Source organism: Prunus avium, chromosome 3, assembly GCF_965620075.1.
Source record: "Prunus avium chromosome 3, drPruAviu1.hap1.1, whole genome shotgun sequence".
Taxonomy (NCBI): domain Eukaryota; kingdom Viridiplantae; phylum Streptophyta; class Magnoliopsida; order Rosales; family Rosaceae; genus Prunus; species Prunus avium.
This window is the reverse complement of record NC_142286.1, coordinates 32,984,667-33,002,611: the sequence shown is the minus strand read 5'-3', so window position 1 is coordinate 33,002,611 and position 17,945 is coordinate 32,984,667. Positions and strand designations below refer to the sequence as shown.

Sequence of the window (17,945 nt, the reverse complement as noted above, 5' to 3'; positions counted from 1 at the left end):
TTCCACAGTTCCATCAACCTAGATTTACAGTTTGGCAAATTAAAATTTAAGAGATTTTCTATTTAAACCCCACACTTCTCTTAGTTCACCCCGTGTTCTAAGTTCACCCCATCTTTTAATTTAAATTTTCGCAATTTCTAAGAAAACCCCACTATCTTTCCAAACTACCCTTAAATATACCCCAAACTGAAAAAAATAAGAAATAAAAGAGATTTTCTATTTAAACCCCACAATTTTCTTTGTTCCTAGCAAAAAAAAACACAAACAAATGGAACCCCAAATCCGAAATTTAATACTTTTGAGAGAAAGAGAACAACTTTACCTATTTTCAAGTAGAGGAGTTTGTCCTGATCTGATCCAATTTATACCTTACCTCTGTCCTGATTCAATTTAAATAGGATGTAGAAGAGTTTGTATTTTTCTAAAACTTAATATAAAGAGTGGTGGGGTGTGTGTATAGATGTACTAGGGTTAATTATTAAGTTGGATGACCTTTTTTGTCTTTTTACACAATAATGAAATTTACAGCTTAATGATTTAAGTATTGGGGTGAACAAAGAGAAGTGTGGGGTTTAAATAGAAAATCTCAAATTTAATTCGAGTTGAAATTAAGGCTGATAATTCGGTAATTTTTTCCCCGATGCTAATTTTGATTAGTGAGGAAGAAAAATTTAACTTTTTTTTTTTGGAGAGAAGGGCGATAGAATTTTTATTGAAGAAGGACGAGTAACTAGTAAAAAACACCGGGTTAAGTAAAATCTAAACAACTCAATAGTATGTGATGTGACGAGCTGATATATGATAAGGGTGTTTTCCAAAGCTGCTAGAAAGTGAGAAGTGGGAACATTAAGTTATATAACAATGCCTTTTACTCACAAATTTCAGTTTATTTTTCGAATTAATACAGATCCGCAAAACTGTTTCAGGATATACCATTTTGATCCGCCAAAAAAAAAGACAAAAGATTTCACTCCTCCAAACTTTGGGAAACAAAACAAGAACAAGAAGCCCAGTCATCCAATGCCCACTAAAGGAAGGAAATCCAAAGTTGCTCAACCTTCCATATCTCTAAAATTCCAAACCCACATGGGCATGGTTTAAGCTGTTGAGTATTCTGAACACAGTTAACAAACCTCATACGCCACAGCTGAAAGAACTGCTGCTGATCAAGAACCACCTGTGGGTCCACTACTGGTTTTGCTAATGACCCCCTTCCCAAAATACTCAGCGATCACAGAAAAACCATCCTTCGAACTTTTAACTTGCTGGAAGAACCGATCCTGATCTTTGGAGTTCTGCTCTAAACTTCTTTTCGTTTCTAGCACAGATTTGTATTCCGGAGCACATACAGGACATTCTTTCTCATTATCGCCGAGACATCGCTGATGGAATGAGTGGATACACATAAAATGCACAGCTGGGAGATCAAGAGTGAAAGTACATGCAGTGCACTTGCTGAGCTGAAAAATTCTAGCATTTGTCCTAAGATCCTGAATTTCTTTTCTCATTGCCGATGTGGTTTCCTGAAGAATTAAAGGGTTCATTAGATAATCTCTCACACATGCACACACGAAACAACCACACAATAGTTTGAATTGAAACCTAAAATGGTGTTAAGTGTGTTTGTTTTTTGCAGATGATTTATTTTTGGTCCAATACACACACACACAAATGTATATTCTCATCAGAAATCAGGAAGAGTACCATCATGCCTGTCCTGTATTGATTACTTTAGATCAAGATATCTTTCATGAGAAAGACTCAGCTTCACCTACTCATGTAATATAGATAAAAGAACTATGACATGCCAAACATGCCTGATCATTTCCCTTGTTTAGACTGAAGAGTTTGTTAAAGTTCTTTGGATTATTTTCTCACTTGCTAAATAATATGCCAATTTCCTTCAAAGAAACACTTTCACTGGTCAAGAAAATGTTGAATTGTCCAAAATCTAGATTTTCAGTTCAATGTCTAACAAAACAAAACAAAAAATAGAAGTCAGTTCAATGTAACCTTATCCAAGAACCCTGAAGATGATCCCTAGATTTTCTTTTTCCGTGATGCACTTATCTCATAGCTATTTGAAACACTTCTGTGTTTTTTTTTCTTTCTTATTGTTCATACATTTTAAACCTAACTAGATAGTCATGCAAACTTATTTGATACACTCTGCTTTGACAAGATCACAATCATGTCATTACAAAAGTTTCCAAGGAAGACTTCAAGAAGGAACAAAAAATGTTAACCAACTTTTACTGGAGGCCAGTGAAATGAAAGAAGAGGTATAATAAACAAGTTAACAATGACAGCTGCAAAAAATAAGCACTAACCTGATACTTCTCAATAGCTCGACGGTCCTCTTCAATCAACTTTGATTCTTGTTCAAGCTTTCGAGCAATGTAATCCTTAATGACAGAGAGTGTGAGACATGGATTTCTGGACAGTGTTTGAAGAACAATAATAGGAGGCAAGATGTCATCCCTTTCTATATATGTCAAAACTTCCTTCACTTCCTTGGAGCAATCTTCTCCAAGTTCCCCAAAATATTTTAGCAGATCTGCCCACAGAGTTGGGTCCCCACCCTTACCTGAATCCCCTAGTCGTTTGCAGCATGCAATCAAACCCTCATGATCATGAGCTTGCATGTAGCAAGCAATCACCTCTTTATAGAGTTTCATTTTTTCATATAGATAGAGAAGGCCTTCCTTGAATTCGTTCATTTCACAAAGGATTATGGCAAGATCAACATCATAAAGTGGATGTTCCAGCTCAGATGGCCATGCACTCTTAAGCAGTCGTAGCCCTTTCTCTTGCTTTTCCAGACGGTCCTTTTCCTTATTTGAATCTTTGCCATCAGCAATAAATTTCCCATTGGACCCTGATCTTGACGTTGCAGTTGCACCTGATCTAGCCCTGAGATTTAGATCTTCACCGTTGCTAGCTTGTGATATTGATGAGAAGCTCAAGTCATTGGACAAGTACAACTCCAAGAGTGTGTTATGGATTTCTACTTGAGCAGGAGAGTCCTTCACCTTGTTGGTATACTTTTCAAGAAAATCCATAAGCGAAGGCAGATGATGGATGAAGATGTTAAGAAAATCAACAGGAGATGGCAACATATTTAAGTATGCAACATTAGCGGCTCCTCTCTTGCTTGATTCTCCATCTTCAGTGCACAGCCTCATAAGTATCTCAATTGTCTCCACAGGCTTGTGCTCTACAAGAATCTTACCATACTCTTTCACTGTCACTCCAGCTTGGCTTGGTTCAAGGCTTGAAATATATTGCAAGGCTTCCTCGTATCGGCCAAGGTCTTCAAGTAAGATCTTTAAGTACCATTCGTGCTTCCCTGCCTTTTTAGCAACATACATTGCATGCTCATGGTAGTTGGTCGCACGGCAGACTCTTATTGCAGTCTCCACATCAAACTTATGTTCTCCAAAACCATCCTCGCTTTTAATGAACACATTCAGCTTGTCAACATCTTTCAATTTGGTGTAGCAATTCAGTAGAAGAGTGGTATGATCTTTAGAAGCAAGACCCTTCTCATGCAATTTTTCCAAGTAATTTGTAAGGTTGTAGATTCTTTGTGCATCTAGAAACTTCTGTATCACATAAGAAGGCTCAAGGTGACCAATGGTATGGATGTACTGAGCCATTGCCTCATCATAATCTTGCTTGCTATACAGATGATCCCCATACTTTCTTAGCACTTCTGCAGTTGCGGCAGCATCCGCTTGCTGACTCTGAACAAGGTTGATGGCAACAGTATAAAGATTCTTCTTAAAGAGCATATCTAACTTGCTCTCCATATCCTTCTCCCCGATGCACAAAGCTGACTTGTCAGCCATTATAAGTATTATGTTACCCCATTCACAAAGCATGTGAGAAACCTCTTTAACCACTAGGCTGTGGGCAATTAGACGGTTCTTCAGGTCGTAAATATTGAAAGTATCGTTGCCATTTCTTTGATCTGCAATAACACACAGAAGGTATCCACGAAACCACCCCAAAAATTTCTTTTGTCCTTCAAAAGCCCAACAAGGGCCTCGCCCATCAACTTCATAAAAATACACAGCCTCAGGTCGACCAATTATCAATTCCTGATCAAAATAAATAAATAAATAAAATGCTAAGATATACATGAAAATGCACCAACGAAGATGAGGCTGGATTGCATACCGAGCGATCACTCATGGCAACACTGTTGGCATTACTTCCAATCTGATCTAGGGTTTGCCCCCTTGAAGTTTTATTCTGCAAGATGAACAAGCTCACAGAAGATGGAGTCACGGCAAACAACTGAAGGGCCTGACCATCTACTCTGAACCCCAGTCCCGTCACCGAGGACTGGCTCTTGTCAGAGAGATTATCAACCTCAAGCTTGAACCTGGTGATACGTTCTCGCGCAATATCCCCTTTAATGCAGTAAATGCAACCATTATCTAAGCCAATAGCTATAAGCAGTATTGGAGGTGCTTCCTCTAGTACTAGAAACGACGTAATCTGCAGTAATAAGCCAAAACTAGACTCAAAACCCTATTGTTTCAATCGAATTCAAGGTTTCACAAATTCCAATAATTGGGCATATGCACTACCTTTGCTTCAGGAAATTGGTTGGTGAATATCCTCAAGATCCCAATGCAATCAGGGCTCGTTGAGCTCGAGCTCGTGCCCTCCGACTGCATTCTATCCAGGTCGAAAACCTTAAGGCACATTGCCGATTGCTGCGGAGTAATTTGTTCATCTTCTCCGATTGTCACCAAATAGTTGCGTTGCTGATTTAATAATAACAGGAGAAAATCAACAAACGTGTCATCTCCTAAACAATTACTGAAAAAATGAAACTAAACCTAACATCCAGAAATCAAAGTTCCAAAGTCCCAAAATTTCCCAAATCCTTCTTTTTCTGTTTTCCAAACTTCCCGGAGAACCAAATACAAAATCACTACATCAAGATAAAATGTTGTAAATGGAGGCTAACCTTGAGCTGCTGAAGGAAGAGTACGGAGGAGTGAGCTTGAAAGCCATAACTGAAGTTGAGGCCGCGATCGAGGAAGCTCACGGTGCCGTCGTCGCAACCGATCACCACCTTCCCTCTGCCGCTCGAGCAACACTCGATCCTTCCGCTCACTTCCTCGGGAATCGAGCACTTTCCCGCCAATTTCTTCTCGAAGAACTCGAATTTCCTCCACTGGTACATTGCGAACTCTCTTGTTTTCCAGTAATTGATAAGCTCGCAGATCGGGCGGCTCTGATTTCAATTTTCAAGAGCTGAGATCGAGGGCCAAAGCCAACTACTTGGCGTCAAAACCTCAGAAAGCCATTTCCTTTCTCTCTTTCTGAAAATCGTCTTCCTCCTTCTCTCTGATAATCGGGTCGGGTTCTACGGCGGTTGCAGAAGAATGATTACAGTCAAAATGGTATTCCGGAATAAGCCAGAAAGTTATAAACGATGTCGTTTCTTTGCTGATGTGGCCTACTTTAAGCTGTTGGATTATTTGGATGGTTGAGATTTGAAAAAAAAATGCAGGAAAATGCAGAGGTCCTTCAATAAGCTTCCTTTTTTCGGAAACTTCTGCAACTTAAAACAGTTTTGTTTTTCTCTTCGTTTTTACTAGGGTCGAAGTTTTGTTTTTATCTAGGGTAAAAATGAATTTACAATTTGTGACTTGATCAGTTGATATCTCAGTTATTGGGCTTTCGTGGGATACATATCTTTGAAGGCCCAATCTTCCACTCTCTATTTTCACACATATAGTAAGGCCCAAAAAAAAATCAAGTCTTCAGTTCGTTGGAGAAGGTCGTAAGTTCATATCTCATGAACGATAGTAAACCTCATTTGTGATGTGAGAATTTAAAGATGTATCTTCACAATCAACGCTCTGAGTTCGAATTTTCCTCCCTCCATCTGATTTTTTTTTTTATTCTTATGGTTAAAAAACCCCAAAAAAATAAAAAAAATGTGCATGAAATTTTCCCAAAAAAAGTTGAGAAAATTATTGGAGCCCTGGATGGTATATGGTTGGGTTTTATTGACCCAGCATCACATGCACATGGTGTGGGCCTTGGCCTATTAGTAGACTCATGTGATTGCTTGCATTTGACCAAGAAGCCCGACACTAGGTCAACAATTCGTTAGAGCTATGCATGGGAGAGTTGGTTAAAAGTTATTGATGTGCCTTCTTCTTATCCCCAACTTAAACTCGTTATGTTTCAACTCGCGTAGGAGATGCTTCTTTTCATAAGTGATTCTAGTCTATTCAAAATCACTCCCAAACAAGCCCTAAATATATTACAACAAAATCTATTAGAACATGATAACTCGGGTCAAAGTTCTGTTTTACCAATCACAAACATGTTTCGTTTTCCTATCTTGTCAATAGTTGTCACACCTTACACTACCACAAACCAAACATGCTACAACAAAATCATATCCAGATCAGATGGTAACATCAATTGTAAAAATGGATTTTTATGAGTGTTCAAACCTCGCAGCATCCTGATAAGGTTGCCCTCTAAATCTCCAGGCCTGCCACTCAATTGCTTGACGTTACCAATTGGGCCATGCCATGGCTAACATGCCAAAACCATCAAACTCAAGCCGCCACATACATGGAACACAGTAAAGTTCTAGCTAGGGTTGATCAAGTTGGGTGGGAAGATACAGATAGATGATAGTTGTTTTTGTTTGTGATCTCATGAAAAAGTGGGCCAAATTTTTCCTTTTCCCTGCATAACTTTCAACACCCTTTTTGTCTCTCTGTTTGTATTTGTGAACCACATGTTGCCTGGAAAAAAGAAGAAGCTAGAGATGATTAGTTGAACGCATGTGAAGAAACTATAATTTTTGCGTCTTTTCCTTTCTCTTTTTGCTTTTTAATTTTTGTATAAAATTTCTCCCAAACTTTTCTAGAATACTAGGTTAAATAAATAAATAAATCATAGATTTGTTTTTCTTTTTAGTAGAAGCGCTAATCTATGTTATAAGGGGAGGGGGTTTCTCACATACACACTACCAAGGTACTATCGAAGTTTAAATATGAAACCACTAATCTGCGTGTCAAGGTCATTTTTCACTAGTCTAAACCACTAATCTGCCACTCATAGATTTGTTTTACGGTTCTAATATGTTTGAATTTATAACTTGGGTGATAAAATACGTACCTCGCATTGAACCAAAAAGTATTATAAGTAGGTGGATTATGGTGTTGTTGTGTTGGTATAATTATTTATGTAATTGTAACATTAATGCTATTAAGTATGTTGTAGACATTAAATAATCACGATGCCCATGATCTTAAAATTATTTAATTGGGATTTATTGGATTTGGATTAGAACAAGTGCCGAATAAAGCCAGAGGGACGTCAGCGTCGTTTCATTTAATTATGTTGGCTGATATTGACAAGGGTGTCCATATCACATTCCTCAATCATACTACTAGGTCACAAATGCACTCATCATCTTCCCTTCCATAAATTAAATTCTTATTCTTAATCTTTATTATTATTATTAAGTCAAGCGGCTATAATATTTTAAACTATTTTGATTTACGGAGAAGTGGATTTGACACATTGTTTTGATCAATTGACTTAATTTACAATGTCGATTGTATTAAGCGTGTTTCTGCTCTCTCCGTTCGCATATCCTCAGTAATTATAACATCATATAGTGGAATGTTCTAAAATATAAATAGTATTTTGAAATAGAATAACAATATTACTAAAAACTCAATTAGGCGACTTAATCAACAGAAAGCTCCCCTTCTCCCCTTCTGCCGGAGAAAAATAACCTCCCAAGCATTTCTCAATTTGTGAATCTAGATTAGATTTACAGTATCACATTTGTTAAATTTGTTCACGTGTATATTTTCCTTTTGAATAGGTCACTACGCAGTGATCAAACAAAATATTTTGTCCCTAAATTACCCCTACCCTTTCTTTTATTACCCAACTTATTTTTTTATTTTTCTTAATTTTTATCAATATATTCTAGTATATTACACTTCCTAAGTGGTGCACATGTTTTTCCTTTTATTTTTTAAAAAACCAACGTGAAATAAAAAAATAAAAATTGGGTTTTGTGCTCATTAAAATACGAAGCTAATCATCTACTAATACGAAGTACAATAACGAATTCATTATTATTTGTATTTTTTCTTTTCCCAAAAAGAAAAAGAAAAGAGAAAAATTCAACCACCAATCACGGAGTAGTGAACTGAGCTCTTTAAATCGGGGACCCACAGACCGCCAACTAGGATTGGTGGGTACGGATGATTACGACGTAGGTCCCACGTTAGCTTTAATAACCTAAAGTGCACCACAGTTATTTATCCACAAAAACATCAACCCCTCGAAAATTACAAAAAAAAGGAAAACAGATTGTATCTCGCTGCAACCTGCCACGTGGCGAGCATGCAGTTGGCAGATTATATTTTCGCACCCCAAACCCCAACGTGAAGATTAAATCCAAACCGCTCATCCTGCCCGTGTGGGCCCAAAGATCACTGCATGTCAGCCATCTACTGTATAGACAAGACAACAGGACAGGCTGAACCCACATAGGACACATAGGTATTTCCGAAAAACATGTATTCTTATTATGATTTTTATTATAAAAAATAAATAAATTTGTTAAGAAAACAAAAAAAGAAGATAACTGGAATGGAAGGACCATTTCAAAATAGGTGGAGGAGAAATTGGGAATTTTAGTTGGAGGCTGTTTCGAAAATCCAGGCTCATTTTCCATAATTTCCCGCAAATTTCTGTAACGACAAGTAGACTACACCCTGTAATTTTTGAAATGAATATAATAATATTTAATTTATACAATTCAGCAAAAACAGAGAAGCCGGACACATTAGGATAAGAGTGACAACAAGCAGTGAGAGAGTGTAGAGAGACAGAGTGGTGTGCTTTTTAATATTATTAATTATTTTAATTTAAAAATAATAACAATTCAGTTCAATTTAAAAAGAAAAAAAAAAAGAATTTGTAATTTTTCATGTGATTTTTGAGGAGAGTAAGAAGAGAGGGTGGTTTGTATATATTTGTAAGTGTGTGTTGATTTGAACTAAAGACAAGGCGCCCTCCCCCTAAAGCTCTATCCTTTCTGTCATTTTGCTTTTTGTTAAGAATGTGTCCTTTCTGGTTCAGAGAATTGGAATATAATAGGAGAAGAAGATAAAAATAGCGAAGAACACAGAAGGAGGGAGGAGAGAGAGGCAGAGGGAGGAGAGAGATAGAGAGGAAGGAAGAGAGTGAGCAATCAATCATGGTTATGGAGGAGTTTTGGGCCTTGGATTGGTTCCTTTGACTTTGTTTCATATTGAGGCTCTTAAAAGATTTGGTGGGTATGTCAGATCTTTTCTCATTAATGGTTCCATGCTGCCATTTCATGTTGTTTTTGTTTCATTTTGATGCTCAATTATGGCCAAAGTTTTGGTCTTTTGACTTCTAGAGGTGTTCCATATCTGTGATATAAGAAATAAAAAAAATAGCTAGCAACTTAAATCCTGTGTTTTTGTGTCTCTCTTGCTTCAACTTCTGAAAACTAGTTCTCTCTCTCTCTCTCTCTCTCTCTCTCTCTCTCTCTCTCTCTCTCCTGTTCTTTTTGCTCTTTTCTTCATTTTATTCCTCAATTTCTTGATCCTGGACAAGTGTTTGTTCAGGAAAATGTTGTGGGTAAATGGTTGTGTTTTTCGAAAGATGTTGGTTTTCACTTGAGTTCTGTAATCTTCTCTTGCATTTAAGAAATGAAAAGGCTTTTTTCTTTTTTCTTATGAGGACAAAATTAAAATGTTTTGGTTCCCTTCTGGCTGGCAAGCATATGAAAATATTTTATGTGACTGTTTATTGACAGTATGTTCTTCTTACTGTTTCCTATGGAAGAAGATGCCTTCCAGGTTTCACTTGTCCTTCAAATCGGCAAATAATTCAGAAGCACTGTTTTTTGTTTTTTTGTTTTTCCCCCAAAAGTAAACTCCTTCTCCTCCTTTTGCTTTTTATTTATTTATTTATTTATATTTTTACAATTTAAAATTTTAATTAAAGTAGGTTAATATAGACGCTGCTAATTAGAGAAATAAATGTCTCCTTTTGCTGCTGAATCCCTTTTCCTTATGGCGTTGATGCTTCTGTTTTTGTGGTAATGATTTTGCTGCTTTTGTTTGGTTATATCCATCTGCCACTTTTGTTTGAAAATTTCAACTTTAAATGTTGCCTGCAACTTGTTTCAGTAGGAGGAGCAGATATAGAAGTTGATTATGCATGAACCAACAAGGTTTCCTTTTTGGTGTTCTCCCCCTAATTTTGTTTTCATTTATTTGGTACTCTTTGAAATAGGCTTTTTATATATACCAGAAATAGCATTGCTGCTTGAAGATTATATGAATTTACTCATGGGTTTGTTTATCACTAGATCCGCATAATTTTCTGGTTGTTGAGAAAGAAATTAATATCTCCCACCACATTAATGTTTTCTGGGACATAGTTGGATTACCAACTAACTTTCTATAAGTGTTAATTTGCATTGCTATTCCTACCTTTTATAATAATGTGTACCTTTGAATGTACTTGTCTTCTGCAGGGCTGCAATCTGAGATGGATTTTTCTGAGTCCACAAAAGTAGTGTACAATAGGATCCAGAAAATAGAGCCTGAAAATGTGTCTAAGATAATAGGGTATCTTCTGTTGCAAGACCATGGTGAGCGTGACATGATTCGACTGGCGTTCAGCCCTGATAATTTGATCCAGTCTTTGATTAACAAAGCGAAAACTGAGCTTGGGTTATGCAAACTGGCAGTGTCTGCTCCAATCTCACCTTCTCAGGTGAACCAAGTTCCTGTTTCAGACCCGCCTTTACAATTCACTCCATACACTCCTAATTTAACTCGACCAATTTCATCTCCCACACCTCTCGGAGCAGTGAATCCATTTAGGGACCCCCAACTGCCTGGTGATCAGCAACCACTGCAAAATGTAGAATTTGTTCCACCAGGGTACTCTGATTCAGCTATTGAAGATTATCGCCTCCAAAATCAGATGCAATTTTTGCCCGACTTTTCAAGCAATTACTGCTATCATGAACCTGCATTGAGTGTGAGAACTAGTCGAAGGTCTCCAAGTTTGCCTGAGTTTCCTCTTAAGGTTTGCCATTACTTCAATAAGGGGTTCTGTAAGCATGGGAGCAACTGCAGGTACTTCCATGGCCATCCCATGGCAGAGAGCTTTTCTCACCCAAATTTGAATGAGCTTTCAAATGATGATCACGTCGTCTCTCCTGGCTCCCTTGAAAAGCTGGAGATTGAAATAATTGAGCTTTTGAAATCAAGAAGAGGGTTCCCAATATCAATTGCCTCATTGCCAATGATGTATTATGAGAAATATGGGAGGACTTTACAGGCTGAGGGATACCTTACAGAGAGCCAGAGACATGGTAAGGCTGGCTATAGCCTTACCAAGCTTCTTGCTCGATTGAAGAACAGTATTCGACTCCTTGACAGGTAACTCTTTGTTAATTGCTAAAGGTTTTTATGCATCATATGTTGCTTGCTAGAAGCGCTTGACTTTAGTTGTTATACAGGCCTCATGGACAGCACTCAGTCATATTGGCAGAAGATATCCCAAAATACTTAGAGTATGCTGGTGAGAAAACTGAACCTGGTGGAATTATTGCTGGTTCTCGACAGATTTATCTTACTTTTCCAGCTGAGAGTAATTTCACGGAGCAAGATGTTTCCAACTACTTCAAGTAAGGATGTTTAAGGCATTTCTTTTTTCTTTTCGTAAGGAACTGTTATTGGAGTCGTTTATCTCTTATTTGAATTTGCTTACACTTTGCTTATACTTTGACTCTTGGTCTACACAATTTTTATTTTTTGATCATTATTTTGTAGCAAATATGGGCCGGTTCAAGATGTACGCATCCCATGTCAACAGAAGAGGATGTTTGGGTTTGTCACCTTTGTTTATGCAGAGACGGTCAGGCATATTTTGTCAAAAGGGAATCCCCATTTTGTATGTGGGGCTCGTGTTCTGGTGAAGCCTTACAGGGAAAAGTCTAGGCTTGTTGACAGGTAAAACTTTTCTATTTGTTCAAAGTTGAAGTAACCTTATCATCTTTATTGTGCTTAGATTTGAGCTGTATTTTTCTTTCTCGACCCTTTTCTTTTTAATACTATCTGGTTCATAAGCAAATAGTTATTGTCTGATATTTCCCACTTTTTTTTTTCCTACCATCGAAGCACCCTTATTGTCGGTGGCAGTTCAAATGAGGAAAGGCCTTTAGCCTTATAATATTAACTAAAAGCACATATAACATAATTTTTTTTCTCTAAATGGAGTAATGCTGTCCGCTAGAATTAATTAGTATGATGTTCATACCTTTGTCAACATCCTAGAATACTTATTGTCGGTTGTTGAACGTTGAAACTTGCTTCCATTTGATATTAGTCTGCTTTAGAAGATTGTTTTTCCCTTTGTGTTTTCCCTTAATCTCAGTCTAGAACTGTCATGACTGCATGTTATGACATTATGGTATGAAGAAAACTCATATTTGTAGAGAGTAGGGTGGATATCCCTTTCCTAGTTTCCTGCTTATGAATCTTTTGGAAATGTTTCTGAAAACATCTGAGAAGAACCTTTGATAACAATAAAACAGAAAATTCTCTTATTTATTATCTGAGAAGAACATTATGTTTTCCATTTCATCATCTCTATGATTTTCAACTAGTATTTAAATTTCTGAAGTTTAAGCTATCTATCCAGGAAGTTTTCAGAGAAAATGCAGCATTCTATGAGCTACAATTCACATTTCATTGATTCGGATTCAGAGTTTCACTCAAGTAAGCAAATTTGAGATAAATGCAGTAATTATCTATTTTAGCCTTTTTGGGTTGTAAAATCACCTTTACCTAATTCACATTTATTTATCTGATTTGCACAGTGCCCGGAGTTTGTGAGGATGCAAGATTTTTAAGGAAGCAGTTCATGGTGGAAAATGAGCAAGCACTCGAACTTGAAAGAAGGCATCTTTCGGAGATGCACTTGGCAGCTAAGCCCTTGTCCCATCATTTCTATTATGGCTACCCGATGGATGAGTTCAAACATCCAGAAGGTATACAATGCAACTTTTCGGTTTCTTTTGCCTAGCTTTTTTCTTGTTTCCTTTCAACGATTTCCTAGCTAATGTTTTTCCCTGATGTCACTGTAGCCCATGCAGAGCAAGCAGAATTCCCATCTGCAAAGGAATTTACTTATTTGCTGGATGTTTTGAATAATGGTTCCACCAGTGAGGGCAAAATCGGGCACATAAACGGTAATTACAATGACCAGGATAGGTATACACACAGATGCTTGTTCAGATTGAAGTCATAGTACTTTTACCAATTTTTTTCATCTGGGTTATTTTCTTAACCTCCCCTTTTCTTTGATACCTGGTTTCTTATACCATGCAGCAGCCAAGGAATTAACCTTCCAGAGAGCCCATTTGCGTCTCCAATAGTGAGTGGCATATCAACAGTTATGTAGGGATTCAAACAAACCGTAATTATAGAGAGGTAGAGCACCGGATTCCTAGACTAAGACTAATTCATGGTTTCGATACAACAGGACCTTCATATTCTTCTATTTTCATTTCATTTTACCTCAACTTCATCGGTCTGTCAGCTAAGTAGAGTTCATACCAACTGAAGAAGAGAGAAACAGTAGAAGAGATTCTGTTCTTCCCCATGTTACACTGGGTGGAGGAGATTGCAAAGAAGAAAAGACACAAAAGCTAATATGTGACAGGTTTTTAAGCCTTTTACTTTTACTTTTTTTTATTTTATAAAGAATGTAATCACAGAGGATGCAGCAAGTAAGAGGCCCTAGAGGGCTAGTGGGTTTTTACAAGTGACTGAGATATAGTTTGCTTTAGTTGAAGAAGAAAGTAAGTAGCAGTAAAAATATGCAGTGTGCAGAGTAAGGAAGAAAAGGTGTAGAGATCTCTGCAACACTTAGAAGCAAATTCCAATAATTTATACAAGGTTTCTGTTTACCTTAGTACATATTAAAGCCCTTGCACTATATGGATGATGAGCTTTATTTATACATCTCTTTTATTGTCTGTATGATTAGAAAAATTGTTCATTTTGTTCCCATGATTATATTTGAAGATCATTGTACATAAGGTTGGGCCATATTGGTCCACCACCCTTCTATTCATAATTTTGTGTGTGTGTGAATACAAGCGAATAGTCTAAACTACAAAGGGATGAGGATTTCTCACACATACACTAATAAGGTGTCATGAGGGTTCAAACCTAAGACCACTGGTTTGCAAATGAATGCCATTTTCCACAGGGCTAGACCTCATTGGCTCCTCGTAATTCATTCTACCCACAAATAACGGAATCAAAAGGTGCATAATTATATCATGGTATTTTATGCTTTGGTGGTTCTTGCATCATTTTGTTTTCCTTCAATTTGTGCAACTTTTTAGCAAAAGAAACATCTTATCGATGCAGTTGTTAGAAAGCAAAGGAGCTCATTGGAGGCCAATATGACAATTGAAAGTTTTTTCTTAACGAGAGACTATAATTTATAAATTGCATGTCCTAAAAGCGAGGGGTTGTCATAGGGGGGGCTTTGATGTTGGTGCTTGATGAATGCAATGCAATGACAAGGGTGGACCTGACCTTTTGCTTTCCTTCTGGCTTGAAGACACAACTGGGGCCTGATTCTGATATTGTTTAAGATCTGTAGGACCCTTGTGACCCTTCACTGTTACGATAGGGCACCAAAAGATGTTGATATTTTTCCTAAAGGTGGGTATTATACAGCTCAGCTTCGTAAGCGTTAAGCCAAAGGGCTTTCTCTAAAATCCAAAAATTCCTCAAAATCCCAAGTGAAACATAAACTTTCAAGGTTGTCAAAGATGTGTGGTTGCAGATGTACTTTACGTCAAGTAGCACATTTAGGGTTCGGTCTGTTGGTCAGGACAATGAATCCGCTTCCTTTCACCCAAATTCAAATTCCTCTTTCTACAAATTAGACTATTTTCTGACCTGGAAGATTGAATTTTCAAAGGTGGTCTATTATGATTATGATGCAGCTAAACCCAAAATAGGTTTTTTAGCTGGCACTGATTGGTTTGTTTGGTCACATGATTTTGCCTGCATAATAGGAAACAGAGGCATTGAAATTAGGGATCAGAATCAGATTGATAAAATAGAGAATTTTTACCGAGCATGAAAGCAGTCTCGGCATTTCATCTCCACCGTACTGTGGATTCTGCTCTGTTTCTCGTATGTACTTTGTTGTTCTTCCCAAGCTTGTCACTGCGCCAGTGCCCAGTGGACATACGTTTGAACCTTACAAGTTCACCAGTATGTATTTTAATTGGCAAAAACCAAAAAGAAAAATATATTTTAACCTTTTAATCAACAAATTCACTTCTATATATAAAAACTTGCCAAGCTACGGGACAAATCATTCTTTTGCAACGACAGAGATAGCAGATGGAGTTGGTCCAGTTGGAAAACCAAGCAACTAGTCTAGGAACCACACAGCAGAATGAAAAGAACGCTTGCAAGTGGGTGTTTTGTGGCCTTAAAACCTTACATACATGCCAACCCAAGGGCCAATAATCTTCAGCATTCGTTATTCACTTTATCAGAAATGGGCATTGTCAGTGTCAGATAAGGTAAACATGCTATAAGAATAAACATTATATCTGCAAACCTGTAATCTCATTTGTATGGGAAAGAATTCTAAAAGTACATGCAAACAGCGGAAATGCTATAATGAGGAGTTCAGAGTGAGAAGTTTATATGAGGAGTTCAATTCCACCATTAACAAATGTGAGGAAACCAATGGACTTAAACATTTTAAGTGATTTGATGGTGGGATTGAACCCCTCAAATGAGCTCCTCACTCTAAACTCCTCATTGTAGAAGCTCCCATGCAAACAGCACCAAATAACACTGAAGTAGCATAATCTGTAGATTGATATACACCATATATAATTGGCATGGCAAAGGGGAAGACAACTTTGAAATTCAAGGAGACTCCACATTGGGATCTATTTGCCCAGTTGAAAGGGTATATGATCATAAATAGTGAACTCAACAACACAAGTTGTGCAGGGATCCTGAGAAGTTGGAAATCTTAGAAGAGCAAGCTAGCCCAAGCAGCGATAAAAGCAAAGCCACCAAAAGGAGCCAACGTAGAATACTTTCTATCCTCAAGTAATGCCACAGTATAACACCTGCAAAAATGACCAAGTATTTCAATCAGCGTTCACTTCTGATAATATGAATACAGTACGGACACTTCCTTGAATATTGTTTCGACAAAGCAAACAACTGGAAAAAGTCCACTGGAATGACGCATGGACTCTGTACTCAAGGCATTACACTTCATTGTGCAGTTTGCTAAGCCATAAGTCCCAGGAGATCAATTTATGGAGTCCAGAAGCAAAATATTGGCAGACCAGAAATGTAACATGCATTTATATAATGTTACTCTTCCAGTTAACAATTTACAACATTTATCAGTCTAGAATCCTCATTACTCAGTGTAGAGGATTTTACCATACCAACAGACTAGGATGATTCCTAACTCTAGCATAATCATAATCATACAAACGTAGCTCTCTGGAAAGTAAATAAGTAGATCTTACTACATTGGTAGTGATACTTTTCTAGAAAAAGACCAATGAATTAAACCATAGGCAAGTCTTGTGACTTCCTTTGCATCCTAACAAGTAACAAGGTGAGTGATTTTAACCAATATGGAAAACCTCTAAAATTGAGATTCAAGGAACTTCATTGTGCAAGAAACTGAAAATTTGAATGAATCTATTACGCAAAAACGTAGTGTTTTATAATCAAATTGAAGCTGTTTAATTAGATGAAAAATGAAGCGCAGAAGAATGGAATGGCACTTACGTCCCTGAGAATGCGAGTATTCCAGTAGTCAAAAGGCCTCCAAACTGGAAAACAATGACAAAATTATCATATATGCTCATATATGAATTTGCAGACCAGTACCTAATTAACCAACATCACTACGAACAAGTTGAACAAACATCACATATCCCCTTTCAAAACCAAATAATGTTCAGTTTTGCAACTCCAAAAATGTGAAGGGTCAGACCCTTTAGATTATGGCATGAATTCAATTCGTAGTAAAATGATAAAGGTTTGAACTTTGAACTCACAATGTTGGGGTGCTTCGTGATAGGGGCAGCAACCAGAGCGGCTGTGTGAACCAAATGGTAGAGAGACGCCGTTTGCCAAACCTACCCATTATTTGCAACGTAATTAAATGTCAGAAACTCAAGAATGAAGATACAACCATGGACAATATGAGCTAAAATCAAATGGGCAAATAGTAAAATAGATGATGTACGTCTTTGTAAGTTGGGTTTTTGGGTTTGAAGCCATGGGCGCCATATGTGCCCAACCCCAGAGCTGCCATTCCTGTTTTTCAATCAAAATCATATTTGGGGTTTGTCAGAAACAGAAAGACAATAAATATTCAAGTACGAGAGAGGAAAAAGGTAATACCAGAGAGCGCAGCTATTTTATGCCACAGTAGAGGATCCATTTATGTTTCTTTATCTTGCCTGCTTCTCCCTTCAGGCGTTCTCACTTTCAGCTGTTCTAGGGATCGGCAGTGGTTGCGGAAAGGGATTGACTTGTTAGAGTTTATGGACTGAAACGACACCGTTTAGACAAAATATGTCTTCCTTTCTTTTGGCTTGGTCTTTGAGGAGTCGGGACATTAATCTACCTCCATTCATGTGGGCATAGGTTTGAAATTCCCATCCACTCAATGAATATTTGTGCAAACCCCCCTCCCCAATCACTTATACCTAAAAAAACAATATTTTCCATATTTGAAACCGTGTTTATGCCCAAACAGAGACAAGCAAAATATAACACAGAATATAAACAGAG

At 37.4% G+C, this 17,945-nt stretch overlaps 3 protein-coding genes across 11 annotated transcripts; 1 reads left to right on the top strand and 2 right to left on the bottom strand.

The window, feature by feature from the left end:
• Positions 1 to 851: 851 nt before the first annotated feature.
• On the bottom strand, positions 852 to 5,560 carry VPS11 (vacuolar protein sorting 11). Its single transcript, XM_021950182.2, has 5 exons — positions 4,985 to 5,560; positions 4,599 to 4,778; positions 4,183 to 4,506; positions 2,331 to 4,103; positions 852 to 1,523 (listed from the first exon to the last, which is right to left on the bottom strand). The coding sequence occupies exons 1-5, from the start codon at positions 5,201 to 5,203 to the stop codon at positions 1,167 to 1,169; spliced, it is 2,853 nt and encodes a 950-aa protein (XP_021805874.1). The 5' UTR covers positions 5,204 to 5,560; the 3' UTR covers positions 852 to 1,166.
• Positions 5,561 to 9,053: 3,493 nt separating this feature from the next.
• LOC110749973 (CCCH-type zinc fingerfamily protein with RNA-binding domain-containing protein) lies at positions 9,054 to 14,111 on the top strand. 9 transcript variants are annotated; one of them, XR_015834676.1, is made up of 9 exons: positions 9,054 to 9,349; positions 10,589 to 11,504; positions 11,585 to 11,752; positions 11,898 to 12,077; positions 12,769 to 12,845; positions 12,947 to 13,117; positions 13,214 to 13,318; positions 13,461 to 13,559; positions 13,669 to 14,111. XR_015834676.1 is itself a non-coding variant. In XM_088251078.1 (9 exons), exons 2-8 carry the CDS (start codon positions 10,603 to 10,605, stop codon positions 13,528 to 13,530), a joined length of 1,695 nt encoding a protein of 564 aa, XP_088107204.1. In that variant the 5' UTR covers positions 9,054 to 9,349; positions 10,589 to 10,602; the 3' UTR covers positions 13,531 to 13,559; positions 13,669 to 14,111. The 9 variants fall into 9 exon arrangements, 7 of the variants coding, with proteins under 7 accessions (XP_088107204.1, XP_088107206.1, XP_088107205.1 ...); XR_015834675.1 differs by having other exon boundaries at positions 13,458 to 13,559; XM_088251078.1 differs by having other exon boundaries at positions 13,214 to 13,340.
• Positions 14,112 to 15,709: 1,598 nt separating this feature from the next.
• LOC110749945 (uncharacterized) lies at positions 15,710 to 17,812 on the bottom strand. Its single transcript, XM_021950162.2, has 5 exons — positions 17,553 to 17,812; positions 17,395 to 17,465; positions 17,204 to 17,284; positions 16,932 to 16,975; positions 15,710 to 16,249 (listed from the first exon to the last, which is right to left on the bottom strand). Exons 1-5 carry the CDS (start codon positions 17,590 to 17,592, stop codon positions 16,150 to 16,152), a joined length of 336 nt encoding a protein of 111 aa, XP_021805854.1. The 5' UTR covers positions 17,593 to 17,812; the 3' UTR covers positions 15,710 to 16,149.
• Between the last annotated feature and the right edge of the window lie 133 nt (positions 17,813 to 17,945).

Coding starts and splice junctions, on each gene's coding strand:
- LOC110749945 (XM_021950162.2), bottom strand. CDS start 17,592: ATGGATCCTCTACTGTGGCATAAAATAGCTGCGCTCTCTG. Junction 16,976..17,203: donor TCACGAAGCACCCCAACATT/GTGAGTTCAAAG, acceptor ATTGTTTTCCAG/TTTGGAGGCCTTTTGACTAC. Junction 16,250..16,931: donor ATACTCGCATTCTCAGGGAC/GTAAGTGCCATT, acceptor TCATTTTTGCAG/GTGTTATACTGTGGCATTAC.
- VPS11 (XM_021950182.2), bottom strand. CDS start 5,203: ATGTACCAGTGGAGGAAATTCGAGTTCTTCGAGAAGAAATTGGCGGGA. Junction 4,104..4,182: donor TTGCCATGAGTGATCGCTCG/GTATGCAATCCA, acceptor TATTTTGATCAG/GAATTGATAATTGGTCGACC. Junction 1,524..2,330: donor GAGCTATTGAGAAGTATCAG/GTTAGTGCTTAT, acceptor TTAATTCTTCAG/GAAACCACATCGGCAATGAG.
- LOC110749973 (XM_088251076.1), top strand. CDS start 10,603: ATGGATTTTTCTGAGTCCACAAAAGTAGTGTACAATAGGATCCAGAAA. Junction 11,505..11,584: donor AGTATTCGACTCCTTGACAG/GTAACTCTTTGT, acceptor GTTGTTATACAG/GCCTCATGGACAGCACTCAG. Junction 11,753..11,897: donor GATGTTTCCAACTACTTCAA/GTAAGGATGTTT, acceptor ATTATTTTGTAG/CAAATATGGGCCGGTTCAAG.